This window comes from Oryx dammah, unplaced genomic scaffold (assembly GCF_014754425.2).
Source record: "Oryx dammah isolate SB20612 unplaced genomic scaffold, SCBI_Odam_1.1 HiC_scaffold_25, whole genome shotgun sequence".
Taxonomy (NCBI): Eukaryota; Metazoa; Chordata; class Mammalia; order Artiodactyla; family Bovidae; genus Oryx; species Oryx dammah.
The window spans coordinates 62,641,244-62,654,802 of NW_024070209.1; the positions used below are offsets into that span (position 1 = coordinate 62,641,244).

A 13,559-nucleotide genomic window follows, 5' to 3' on the forward strand; every position below is an offset into this window, starting at 1 on the left:
AGGACCCAGAGTCCTCATGGTGGCCTGCTGTTTTCATTTCAGGCTTCAGCCCCACAGAATCTGGGTGTGAGCCAGGGGTCTTATCTCTAAAAGTCAGATAATACCAGTCATCAGACAACCATGTCTCTTGTGCATTTTTGTGAATTGTGTAACTCCACAGAGTGGAGCCAGCGAAACAATTCAGCATCAATCACAAGTTAACATAGATTCCTCAGTGCAGTTCAGTCTGCAGTGCAGTTCAGTCCAAGGGAGTATTTTTTTTTTTAAGTGGACACTGTGAAACTGTGGCCATGTTCCTGCTTTCTGCTACACCCTGGTATGTTCCTTGAAGGTACATTTGTGTTGTCTCTTTGGCCTTACTGCTTTAAAACTCATTTGTTAGTGTTAAAGGATGTCCTGGGCAGGATCTCTAGGCAGCCCAGCGCGCTGGAGAGCCACGCGGATCACCTGTATGACACCATCTTGGCCTCCCTAGACACACTAGCCGGCTGCACCCTCACCCCTGACAGCACGCCAACAGCACACAGGAGCGCCGGTGTGAAGGGGATTAGCCTGGTAAGTAGAGCAACCCCAGAGGAGAAAATTTGTCCTCAGACGCCAGTGCCTGATTCTGGAACAGAGTTTCTGCTATAATAGTTGGCTATTTCTTAGACGCTTCTTCAACTAGAAAAGCTACTGAAACAAATGAGAGGCTGGGAGAGAAGCCCCTGGAACTGAGAAGGAGAGATGCTGCCATTGCCAGGAAGTGGGGCGGGGGGTGCTTTCTGTGATGAAAGCGGCACGTTCCATTGCTCACTTTCAGCCTTGTGCCTGCTGAGGACTAGGGTGCTCTGTGCTTCCATCTTAAATGGCCGACGTGTCACCCCTCCCCACCCATGGAAACGACTGGAATTTACCTGTACCAACTTTTTTATGTCTGCACATGTGCTTCTCTGGTACAGGCTGCCTCTATCCTGTAGGCTCTTCCCACCCAGCTCGTGTGGTGCTCCATCTGTAAGCAGCTCCTGACAGTGCCAGGTAGCCACAGGGATCCTGAGTTACAACTCCCCACACCTTCTTTTCCTGAAAATGCTCTCTGTAAGCGTTACACACCACTCCCCTCCAAAAAAGGGCCCCGGGGATGGATAGATGGAGCACCAGGCCTTGGAGATGTCACAGATAGGAACAGAAGCTGGGAGCCAAGAGGGACTGCTGCCCACTGTGGGGCTACCACATGCTGCCACAACGAGCACGCTTCTTCTGAAACTTCTACAGCCGAAATCTGGCGTTTAACTCAGATTTCCTGGGAGAGAATTCACTGTAGATAAAAGAAGGTAAGGGGTAAATCCAGGTATGTCAGGAGCCAGGGAGTCCCTGTATTTGCATCAAATAAATGTAGTCATTTTTTAATTCTAAGATGAATGCAGATGATTGCCATGTCACTTCTTCCTCTGCAGCATTCTGCCTGTAACAGATGCTTCTCTTTCTCTTTAGGCATCTTCTCTGGATGAGATGTAATAATCTGTCAGTCAAAATGTGGCTATTGGGAAACTTTTGGAAGTCCTTGTGAGAGCCATTTAATATTGAAACCAAGGGGGAAATGTGACTCTAATGTACTAGCTTTAAAATGCCTTTCTCTTCCCTGAAAGTAAGGGCTGTTGAGTTAGTTTTTATTTAAATGAGTTCTTTCCAGTTAAGGTTTTCCTTTGGTGCTTCTCTACAAAGAGCATGTAGCTTTGCAGTTGTTGATAAAATAATGCGAATGAGGCTTACAGGATTTCCTCTCCCTCCGTCCAGTTAAAAAGAGGAGACGGAACTCCTAAACTAGTCCATGTACTGAGATCATTTAAAGAAAGCTGGTATGAGAAAGAAGGTACCCAGTACTTGGTATTCTCAGGCATACAAGAGGATCATCCAAGAGACAAAAAGTGACTAAGCTTATAAACTACTCTTTGAAGAATGTAGAAGACACTCAAACTCTCCAAATTAATAGAAAGTTTTGAACAAATAGAACCTCTGCAAATTATTTTGAGCTGCTAAGATACCTTTTATCATCTTAAGTGCTCAGGGCTCCATCTGCCTGCCTAACATTTTAAAGGAGAATGTGATAGGGGCTTAAGAAGCTGCCATTGAGCCCACTAATGACCTGCCTTCAGGGTACCTCCAGGAGGAGGCATCCTCCACTCCTCCCTGTGAAGAGTCAGAAGGGCATGGATAGGCTCACACAGCCTGGTTAAATAGCTATAGAAGTTAAGGCTGTTCATGGTGAGGGGAAAAGGGAATTCTTTGTTGCTTCGGGAGCTGACATGTGAATACCTTGGGTGGGGGGACCAAGGAGCAACCATTTAAAGCCAACTCTAGCTTTTTAAAGTAAAATGATTGGCCATTGCTGGTAACTACACATTCTGCAAAAACAAGTGCTTAAAAAATGTTTTATTGGGCTGTGAATGTACATGGAAGGAGGAAAGCACTTTCCCTGTTTACTTGTATTCCAGTAAGCTACCACCTGAGGAAAGCGTTCTCCACAGTTAAATATGTGGTAAACACTTCAAGAAAGTCAAAATCCCTTCTCAAACTCTAGGTTCTCACTTGATGGAGGGTGCTTAAGAAAGGAAGATAACTTTCATTTACAAAGAAATGGACAAATCACTTGAACCCATAGCAGGTAACATTGGAACAGTTACTCTCATAAAGCAGTCTTCTGATATCCCTCAGAATAAAATACTAAATAGAAATTACCCTCTTTAAGAGAAGTTTAGAACTTAAAGCCGAGCAACTTAACACCATCTCATCTGAACCAAAATCCTCAAAGAGTTTAAACTGGAAAATAAGCTGTTAATAAGTTTTAATGTTTAAAGATTTTAATTCTAAAGGGAAACTATAAAATTCAGTAACAGTTATATAAAGTGGAGTATTTCAAATGCCTCTGCCATTCTAGTATTTATCAAAATGCTTAAAGGCATAATTTTGATTCTGCTGTCTCAGTTTTAATCTTGGTTCTGGACATAGATTTAAAAAGACAAAACACCTTCCTAGCAGATTATTATATATGTAAAATAGTCTTAAAGGCCTTAATTGGTAAAGAAGGCATATCTAAAAGCCTCTGTTCTTATTTCACCTTCTCTTGATGTGACTATAAATTGGTACATGCCTTTCCAATGAGTGTATTACAGGATAAGCCCTTGGGAGTTAAACCCATTTATTTACTGACATTTTGCTAGGCATGAAAATGCCTTAATTAGTTGGCAAAAAAATTGTTTCTATAGGGTTGTCATCTCAAAGTGAACAATGGTATTTTACAGTTGTTGAATGCTGGAAGTGCCATTCGATCTAATAATTACCTTCAGCTGACAGAAATTTTCACAGACTATTTTAAAGTACCCTTATGATCAAAGATATTTTTGTTCACTTCCTTTGCCTATTCTGCACCTACTCATGAATATCACTGAAGAGTATCAGCACAGCTATTAATGGTATCTTCGGCAGTGCTATAGGTTTAAGACCTCCCTTAAAACTCAAGCGGAAATCGTTTCTGACTAGGCAGATGCTGCCAGCAGCATTTCATGAGCAAACGGCCAGGTTAGTTTCTAGCGGCCCAGCTGGCCAGTGCTCTGTGGTACACATTAGCCTTAGGGACAGCAGTGGCTCACAGTGACTCATCATGTAGTTACAAAACCCCAAGTTTACCTGTAGTGTAATTCCCTAGTAGTCCCCTTAAAGTAGTAGAACTTAAGTCCACAGGAAAGTGGCAGTACTGGGAGCTAGACTGGCAGTTTCAAAACCTGGGTTCTTGTTGCAGTTTCTTGGCTTAAGCTCATCTGCAAATAGACAATGTCAGTACAATGCTATTTTGAAGCTTAAATGGGAACACAAAGAAGGGCAGATGTAAAATATGCTGCAATGACAACATACATGCTAAAGGTAATTTTGGTCCAAAGTCAAAAAAAGTCATTGCTTAGACCAGAACGGCTATCATTCTGCAACGATTTCCAGAGACTGACTGCTTAGGTTTAGAACATGTGAGCTAATTCATAGCAACCACTTACAAAATACAGCAAGTAATAATTCCCTTTACTGAGTGAATGGATTATTAAAAGCCCGTAATGTAGCTTGAGATATTTGTACTTGAAAATGGGGGTGGGAATGGGAGTATTTCCCCCCAAGACTGCATTTATTAAGCGAGTAGTGAAGCATGCTGAAACATCTTGTCCCAGGTCTTGACTACCACAAGGAAAAGAACACTAGAATTTTCAAAAATAAACATGTAAATATGCTTACACCTCAAATTCACATAATTTTTTTGCTAACTCACCAAGAAAAAGCTGACAGTTTGAACAACTTGCTGTATAAAACAAAAGTGCATTACATTGTCTGAAATTTGTATCATCTACTTTAAAAATGTTTCTAAATTATTTGTTTGTACTGTATTGATAAGGCAAAAAAACAACCTTTTGAAACATTTAAAAAAATTTTTCACCCAAATTAACTATTGGTAGCTTGAGGAGTTTTTCAGTTGCCTTATGTGAAGATGAATAGACCCAACAAGCACATCTATAATACAAAGTAAACTGTGATTTTATTGTGAAATTCTCATAGATGGAAAATTAAATTGAATATTTATTCTGTCCATTTCATTTTACAATATTCTTACCACTTATTTTTGTACCATGTATTTCAATTGCCTGTTTAGTGAAAATAAAGAAACCTATAATTTTTGGCTTGTTTTTAGTTTAAATTTTATCACTGAATTAAAGACCCCACCATAAAATGTGTAGCCAACAGCCACATCCCATGCCCCTAAGTAAAGAATATTTTGGTTACTATTTCAACCCGAAGGAAACAATCTTTGACTTCTATCACTGTAAAATGCCAGAGCTGGCAAAAGATTTTTGTTCCCCCACAATAAAAACAAACCCTAGGATCTTTAACCAAGTTAACAAAATTTTCACATGTGCAAAATTCAACTGAAATAAATATTTCTCATTTATTACTCCCACCCAGCATTCATGTTTTCAGCTAATTTTAAGGGACATATTTTCTAAAATTAGGGTAAATAGTAAATTTCCTGCTTCCTACTTCAATGCTTTCACTCATCTCCAACCTAAGGTATACAATTGTGGAGGATAAAACAGCTGACATCTGACTCCAAACATGGAAGAAACAATATAAGCACACGTGTTAGTCTGCCAATTAAGGAAAGGTGTTTTCCACCTCTACCACAGAAGAATCAAATGTTGATCAATGAAGCCATTTCAAATGGTTCTAGAGAAGGATCAGAGATAATAGGCTAGGTAGCATACATTCTAAAACTTATTTTCATACAGTTTAATCTCCCTGAACCACTAAGCTTGGTTAAATCCCTGTGCAGCACACAAGCCTCCCTAGGTCATTTACTGGGTATATTATCTGGAAAGCATATTGGATGCTGCTCTAAGATAGGTCTACAATGCCCTGGTTGCACACACAAATGGCTGTTTTGAGTATAATGCAAGGCTCTATTTCCCTTTAGCCATAAGAATTAAAACAATACTTATCACCATACAGTTTGATATTACTTCCAATAAGTACAATATTTATTAAACATATCTTCAGTTTTGTTACATAGTGTGCAACAAATTACAATATTCTGCAGCCACAAATTATATGCAGAGTATGAAGAAACTATTAATCAGATAGTGTAATCTTTCTGTTTATAACTCTACAAGGAAGAACTAGCAAATCAGATCTTACATATAACATCTCACTAAACTTTATGCATGGAAAGTGACAGACACTGGTTGTGCTGTTTGATACAAAATGGCTGAACTTCATCTTCAGAAGACTAAACCTGACATCTAAACATGCCAATATAAACATCAAAACAAAATATATTCTAACCAACCACGGGAAACAGTCTGATATCAGGAAAGCAACAAGGATTACACACATTATTTTATAAACCAGCACACAAAGGTTTAAAACAGTTCTGAAAATGAAGTTAGCTGTCTTGAGTCAAGGGAATAAAAAAAAAGTCAGTATTGACCATTTACAATCTCTGACCTTTGTGGAGACGGTAAGAATCTGTTGTAGTGCAGCTACATACAGTACAATTCAGGCAATTTTGTTTTTTTCACTTGGGTTCAGATTGCAAATTCATTGCTGTGAGAAAAGGACGGAGGCAAATTTTAGCAGCAACCTCCACCTGACTGCTTGACCGGAGTGCTCTGAATTTTAACATTGGACTTCTCGGCACCACCAGCTGTTGCTCCAGGACCCATTCGCTTTTTAATCTCAGCTGCCATCGTCATGAAAGACTGTTCTACATTCGTTGCATTCTTAGCACTGGTTTCCAAAAATGGAATTCCAAGGGAATCAGCAAATTCCTAAGAGAATATGTAAGGCAAAATTAATTGAAAAATCTTTTTCACCATCTGAAATAAGGAATGATGAATGAATAAGTTTACTGAACTCAGATAAGACAATGCACGAATTATCATTGTCAAAGTTTCTAGTGCATGTATTTTAAAAGTTAAGGTGGGACTTCCCTGGCAGTCCAGTGGTGAAGACTCTGTGCTTCCAATATATGGAGGCATGGGTTCAATCCTTTGTTGGGAAACTAACAATGAAAGCTAAGGTGGTTGCAGCCACTGTGTGACTCCATACCCATATATAATTCAAATTCAGCACCTTCCAATTCAGTCTGAAAGTCAAACTTTAAACATACCTTTGCTGTGGTGTAGTCTACTACTTTCTTTGTGGTCAGATCACATTTGTTCCCTACCAACAACTTGTTGACATTTTCACTGGCATAACGATCTATTTCCTGCAGCCACTGTTTAACATTATTGAAGGACTCCTAAAAAGACAATTTAAAGAGTGATAATATAGTTCTGAACATAACTATTCTAATGAAGCAAGTGATAAACAGAAGTGTCTCACCTAAGAAGAGCTAGTGAGACGATAATAGCTATTAAAAAAGAACCCTTAATGCTGGGAAAGATGTGAACTGACATTTCGATACATACTTATATGAATAAGAATACAGAATTTGAAAACTTGAGGATGACAATGCCTTATTTGAGAAGTAAATACAGCTCAAACTATAGCTCAGGCAAATCCCATTGTTTTGGAATATGCTATTTATATGCACAAAAGTAGTTTTTGAAATGTGTCAAAATTCTGGCTTATGAATAAGGTAGCCTAACTGTTAACTACTAGAGATGTCAAATGTTATAAATGGGTCCAATGTAAAGATACTTGTTTTCCACAGTCATATTTAAGGGAGGAAATTTTCCATTTTAAATATTACAAGGAAATGACTTGAGATTTATTAACCAGCAATGATTTCTTCATGTTTTATCAAACAGTACTCCTAATGGTGCTGAATCTAAAGTTTACAATTCTAGTTATCTCCTAATTAGCTCTGATTTCATATCTGACTGGAGATTGAACATTTACTGCAAGAATTACACACTGTAATTTTCAAAGTTCATCTTTCAATCCTTGGCAGGCAAAAGGACCCTGAAATTTTCTAACTTTCTGATCAAAAAAACAATTACTGCCTTTGAACCACATTCTTACACTATTCTTCAAATCCCCCTACCTTCTTTCAACAAGCTTATCTTTAGATTTTCACTGTCCTCTTAAAATGTTCCTCAAAGCTCATCCCTGTTTCTGAATCACACACTCCACAGGCAGAGATCCTTAATCTTACTCTTGGCAAGTCCAACAGGTCAATTTACCAGGCAAATTTCTGTTAACACCTATCACCAAGGACACAATATGAGCCAAACAATCCCAGTTCCCTACAAACCCTTGACAAAATGATTTAACTGATAATAAATATAATTTGGGTCCCTTGAAAGCAAATGTAAATCCAATTACTAAATTTTCTGTTTACTACAGGAAAATAGGAAATTTTGGTTGACCAGTTTATTAGTTATTCAAATGATGTAGGGGAGAAAAAATAACACTGTACCTATTCTTAAAAGATAACTGGTTTAAGATATGTGTTTTTGTATCATTCACTTCATTTGGGGTGGATAAAGTCTGCTATATAAATAATACTCATTGCTTGTATGCAAAGTAAAAATAGTGTGATATTTAATCAAATAATAACTTACTACATTGTTAGTGTAACACAATTTTCTCCTGGAACTTACCTGATCTGTCACATCATACACAACTATGATGCCATGGGCTCCTCTGTAATAACTGGAGGTGATTGTTCGAAATCTTTCTTGGCCTGCTGTGTCCCACTATCACAAAACAATCAAGAAATCCAAACAATTCCATTAAAACAAGAGTTGGGGAAAAGGCAGCAAGGAGGGAGAACAGTTTAGTTTACACAGTTGTGGATTACCAGGACTTGCTATGGGAACATTAGCTCTCTGTGCTCACAAAGAAACTGCCAAATATCTGAAGGTTCAAAAAAGAAGGCAGTGTCTAATTTAGCTTGCAGTTAATGCTACCAATATTGTAATTATAAGCTGATCAGCAACTATGTCATACTTTTCATATACTCAATAGCCTTTAGCACTGTGCCAGGCTTACACTATCAATGCAAAGATGGGCTGACTGGATACTAGCAAATCTACCTTTCTAGTGCCCCTGTTAACACGTTACAACTTTCATCAAACGTAAGACAAAATCTCTTGCTAGCACATTTTATCATGATGGAAAACACTGAAAGGACCGAATTCAGATAACTACCAATCAAGACAGCACTTTAGCCATCTAAGGAACAATTATTTTAATCCTAGGGCAAACAATTTAAGGAAGATGATTCCAAATACTTTTATAAAATTCATTTTAAGAGCAATTTACCACACTTCAACCATTTAGGCTCCAACACTGGAAACAAATACACTGCCACATTAAAGTTTGCAGTTAAAACTATTGAAAAATATCAGGTAAACTCCTTTTAAAAACCATGATTTTAACAAGGGCAATGAGAATTTTGTTTCAATTGCTCGTAAATAATGACCTTTTTCTTAAAAAAGCATTTTTTTTTAGAAAAGCTACCTACCCCACTAACGGGCTTCCCAGCTGGCACTAGTGGCAAAGAGATATAAGAGACGCAGGTTAGATCCCTCAGTCCTGTCCCCTGGAGGAGGAAATGTCAACCCACGCCAGTATTCTTGCCTGAGAATCCCATGGACAAAGAAGCCTGGCAGGCTCTAGTCCATAGGGTCACACAGAGTCAGACAAGATGGAAGCAACTTAGCACACCCTCCACTAAAACTAATACTTGATTGATGGGGAAATAACCGAACGGTTACTTAATAGTTAACAATTAAAAAAAACAAAAAATAGACTTGTAGCCTAATACAAGTGGAGATTATGATGAAACAGCCTTTCATGGGAAGAAGTGAAGTTCTGGAATATATATGTGAACTTGACATTGCTCCCCACTAGTGTCCTAAATGGCAAAAAAAAAAAAAAAAATTCAGGAGCACTGAGTGAAATCACTTCCTTTTCTAAGACCCAGTCAACAGAGCTGTTAAAAATAAGCTGCAATTTTGGGGAAATTTAAATACAGACTAAATATTAGGTAACATTAAGGCATTAGTATCATTGCCGTATTTAAAATGGATAACCAGTAAGGACCTACTGTATAGCACATGGAACTCTGCTCAGTGCTATGTGGCAGCCTGAATGGGAGGGGAGTCTGGCAGAGAATGGGTACATATGTATGTATGGCTGACTCCTTTTGCTGTCCACTTGAAACTACCACAACACTGTTCATTGGCTATACTCCAAAACAAAAAGTTCAAAAAAATTTTTTTAAAGGCATTAGTGTCAGTTTTGTTAGAAGTGGTAATGGTGGTTACATAGTAAAATAGATGCAGAATTAGTAAAATGGATGCATAATTAGTAAAATAGATGCATGGTTAGTATTTTTGTAGTGAAATATCATGTCAATAACCACTTTAACATACTCCAAGGGGGAATAATGAAGTAATAAAGTAATATGTTAACAATTGTTCCTCTAAAACAAGCAAAAGCTACCTTTTTAAGTACTAGCTTATTAGAGTCAGAAAACCAACAGTAAGGAGCCTCAAGTCTTTCAGGATACCCTTGGTGAAGCAGGATCTCTGGAGTAAAGTCAATTTGACTTCAAAACATTAAATTTAGTTCCTGGTTATGACAGTTTCTTCATCCATAAATTCCAGATATCACTACTTTATAAAACTGCTAAGTTTAAATGAAAGAATATTTATAAAATGCCTAGCACAATAATGGCAACCCACTCCAGTACTCTTGCCTGGAAAATCCCATGGACGGAGGAGCCTGGTAGGCTGCAGTCCAGGGCGTCGCTAGGAGCTGGACATGACTGAGTGACTTCACTTTCACTTTTCACTTTCATGCACTGAGAAGGAAATGGCAACCCACTCCAGTGTTCTTGCCTGGAGAATCCCAGGGACGGCGGAGCCTGGTGGGCTGCCGTCTCTGGGGTGGCACAGAGTCGGACACAACTGAAGCGACTTAGTAGCAGCAGCAGCACAATACCTCATTATAGTAGCTACTCAATAAAATGTTAGTTCCCTTCTCTTCACCACCACTAACCACTTTCACAAGGATAGGACAAGAACAGGACGAACCTATTTCTGAATACATGTTTTTTTTTTTTTTTTCTTTTTTTTTTTTTTTCTGAATACATGTTAAAAAATTGTAGCTAAGCAACGGCATCCAAAGAGTGACATTTCTGCTATCTTCTCGCCACTCTGAACACCCTCCTGACTCTACATCCTAACAGTACCTTCCCTCTGTAACTGATCACCCTTTATGTACATAATCCTCATTACCCCTCATAATCACAAGGTAAACCGATTTTCCCTGCTGTGTCTCTCCCACTGTGTCTCTCCTATGGGGCTGTTTCATCCCTCCCTGCAACCTTGAATGTAACTAAATGCCTGTGTAATGTGAGCATTTCCATCAAGCTTTGTGAATGAATCAAGTCACAGAAAGAGGCCTTTCATGGCACTAGACTCCATACATGCCCTGCAGTGCTGAATGTTTTGTAATCACCAACTGTGATAAAGACCCTGATGGCACACTTGAACAGGAAAAGCAGAAAAAATAATTAAAATATAGATAAGCCCAATCTTTTTAAAAGACCTGGAAAACATGAATGGGTAATTCAAGCCAGGCAAGGTGAAATGTAGCAGGGTTAAAAGTAAAATCTTGCGTTTAGATTTTTAATGCCCTAGTCACAAAATATAAGACTTAAACAAAAAACAAACCAAAACCGTAAGACCCCAACTAGTAGGTAAAATAGTTATTGAGATAGCAAATGTAGTAAACTCAGGCTTTCTATGTCCTTGTATGGGCCAATGATGAGAAAATGGCAAGAGTCCCTAAAGTCTGAGAAGAAAAAAAAGAAAGAGACCAAATCAATAGAGAATTTACCCCATGTAGTCCACACTGGCTAGATATATCTTGTATTTGATTTTAGGAATCATATTTTAGTAAGTGGCACTTATACAGGAGTAACCCAAATTATAAACGGTTCTGAAAACATGCTTCCAGAAAGGAATGACAGGTTGTGATGAGACCAATCTAAACGGCAGGCTACCAACAGAAATTAATTTTGATTAGGCAACTGCAAATGTAGGACTTCCCTGGTGGCTCAGACGCTAAAGCATCTGCCTACAATGCGGGAGACCTGGGTTTGATCCCTAGGTTGGAAAGATCTCCTGGAGAAGGAAATGGCAACCCACTCCAGTATTCTTGCCTGGAAAATCCCATGGACGGAGGAACCTGGTAGGCTACAGTCCATGGGGTCGCAAAGAGTTGGACACGACTGAGTGGCATTTACTTTACTAGGCAACTGCAAAGGGTTTTTACACAGATTAACATATATACATACACAGAACTATAGATCTGGTTCTCACAACTACCTATTAGTAAGTCAACTATCATCACACTCATTTTAGAGGTAAGAAACTGAGTCTCAGGAAAAAGGCTGAAGTTAAGTTAAACCCATGACTCTCCAACTAATAAACAGCAGAATGAACACAAAAAATCCAAGTTTTCTGACTCCAAATTCAGAACTCCTTCCAGTTCAGAGTGTTATCAATTCCATAAAAAAGATCAGTCACTTGTTTTCTACGTTACCTCATACTAAGAGCCCCTAAAAGATAACCGAGATTTTTTTTTTTAAGACCAAAGGTATGTCTGTCCTGGTAGTACCCAGACCTATATTAAGTTTCTACTACAACTGCCTATTTTTAATTCAGGGTTGGGGTTTTAAGGATGGTTGGTAAGGGAATGAGGATGCCACAGGAACACAATATACCGAAAACAGAGAGCTATGGGTCACGTGGTTCTGCCAGTAATGGTAGGCAAGTCATTAAATCGCTCAGCATCCATTTTCTGAGCTGTAAAATACGTAAGAAAAGCTAAATTCCCTTCCAATAAAATTCTACATTTCTACAGAGTTGGAACATACTATCTAATAAATACTCAACTAAAACAAATATGAAGAACCTCTCCTAGGTTTTTCCTGGATCCAGAGTATTCAGCACAATAAAAGACATGAAAACTGCTTAATATACTTCTTCTATACGACGAAGTCAACAAACATCAACTTAGACCCCTTAGACCTCACTGATAAAAGCGCAAGAAAAAGAACTGGGACCAGGTTTGACTTAAAACATGTATTTCTCAACTCTATGAACAGAAAACTCAATGAAGGAGGTAATCTTAAATCACTTTCACTCTAAACAATTATTACCCTACCATTCTGTCACAGATGAATGATTCCTAAGATACTTTCATTTTAACATATTACAAATAACAAAGACATTCTAAATTTACCAAAATAATTTCCAAAAAATTTCTAGTCCAAAAATTACTTACTATTTGAAGTTTGATTGTTTTCCCATCTAACTCTATAGTTCTTATTTTGAAATCCACACCAATTGTGCTGATGTAGCTTTCTGTATATGTATCATCCTAAAGGGAAAAAAGTTAACAATTAAAATGAATGTTCAATAGAGTAAGAAATATGTTAACTTTTATCTAGAAAGCTGATAAAATCTGTAAGACATAACAGTCTGAGACCAGCCACTCCATCCTGTTCCTGCACTCAGTTCACATTCTGAAGACAAAGTGCTACTTAAAGATGGCTTTTTTCCAATAGCTATTCTTCAGTTTTCCAATCATATCTTGGCAAATTCTTTATATGTATCATACAGAGAAGGTTTTATATTTTGAATGATTACGAATGATTTTTCTAATTTGCTAATCAGCAGAATTCTTGTTCCTCCAGCCCCACTGGTTATTCAGTTTATTCAACACAAACCTATGATCATGTCCCTCTCCTGAAATTCTTTCAGAAGTCAATTTTATTTCTTAGATATGACTTTTAAAATTGAGATATAATTCATTTACATAAAATTCACCCCTTCAAAATATATAATTCAGTGGTTTTTAGTATATTCAGAAGGCTGTGCAACCATCACAACTATTTTAATTCCAAAACATTTTCTTCACTCCAAAAGAAAACCCTATACCCAGCAGCAGTCAGATTTCTTCCTCTCCCCCTAGACTCTGGAAACTACTAATCTACTTTATGTTTCCACAGATTTGTCTGT

General features: G+C 38.0%; 2 protein-coding genes across 3 annotated transcripts in view; one reads left to right on the forward strand and one right to left on the reverse strand.

Annotated features, from left to right (window-relative positions):
* The window catches only part of CEP68 (centrosomal protein 68), a 26,418-nt gene extending 21,724 nt beyond the window's left edge, over positions 1 to 4,694 (forward strand). The window contains exons 7-8 of one of the 2 annotated variants that reach the window (XM_040224046.1): positions 383 to 555; positions 1,474 to 4,694. In XM_040224046.1, the coding sequence (XP_040079980.1) occupies positions 383 to 555; positions 1,474 to 1,497 (197 nt within the window). In that variant the 3' untranslated portion in view covers positions 1,498 to 4,694. Of the gene's footprint in view, positions 1 to 382 lie in introns of both variants that reach the window. The other variant, XM_040224045.1, reaches the window with a different exon arrangement.
* The window catches only part of RAB1A (RAB1A, member RAS oncogene family), a 29,952-nt gene continuing 20,924 nt past the window's right edge, over positions 4,532 to 13,559 (reverse strand). The window contains exons 3-6 of the mRNA XM_040224049.1: positions 12,823 to 12,918; positions 8,121 to 8,216; positions 6,683 to 6,814; positions 4,532 to 6,341 (exon numbers count right to left, since the gene is read on the reverse strand). Of these exons, the coding sequence (XP_040079983.1) occupies positions 6,144 to 6,341; positions 6,683 to 6,814; positions 8,121 to 8,216; positions 12,823 to 12,918 (522 nt within the window). The 3' untranslated portion in view covers positions 4,532 to 6,143. The remainder of the gene's footprint in view (positions 6,342 to 6,682; positions 6,815 to 8,120; positions 8,217 to 12,822; positions 12,919 to 13,559) is intronic.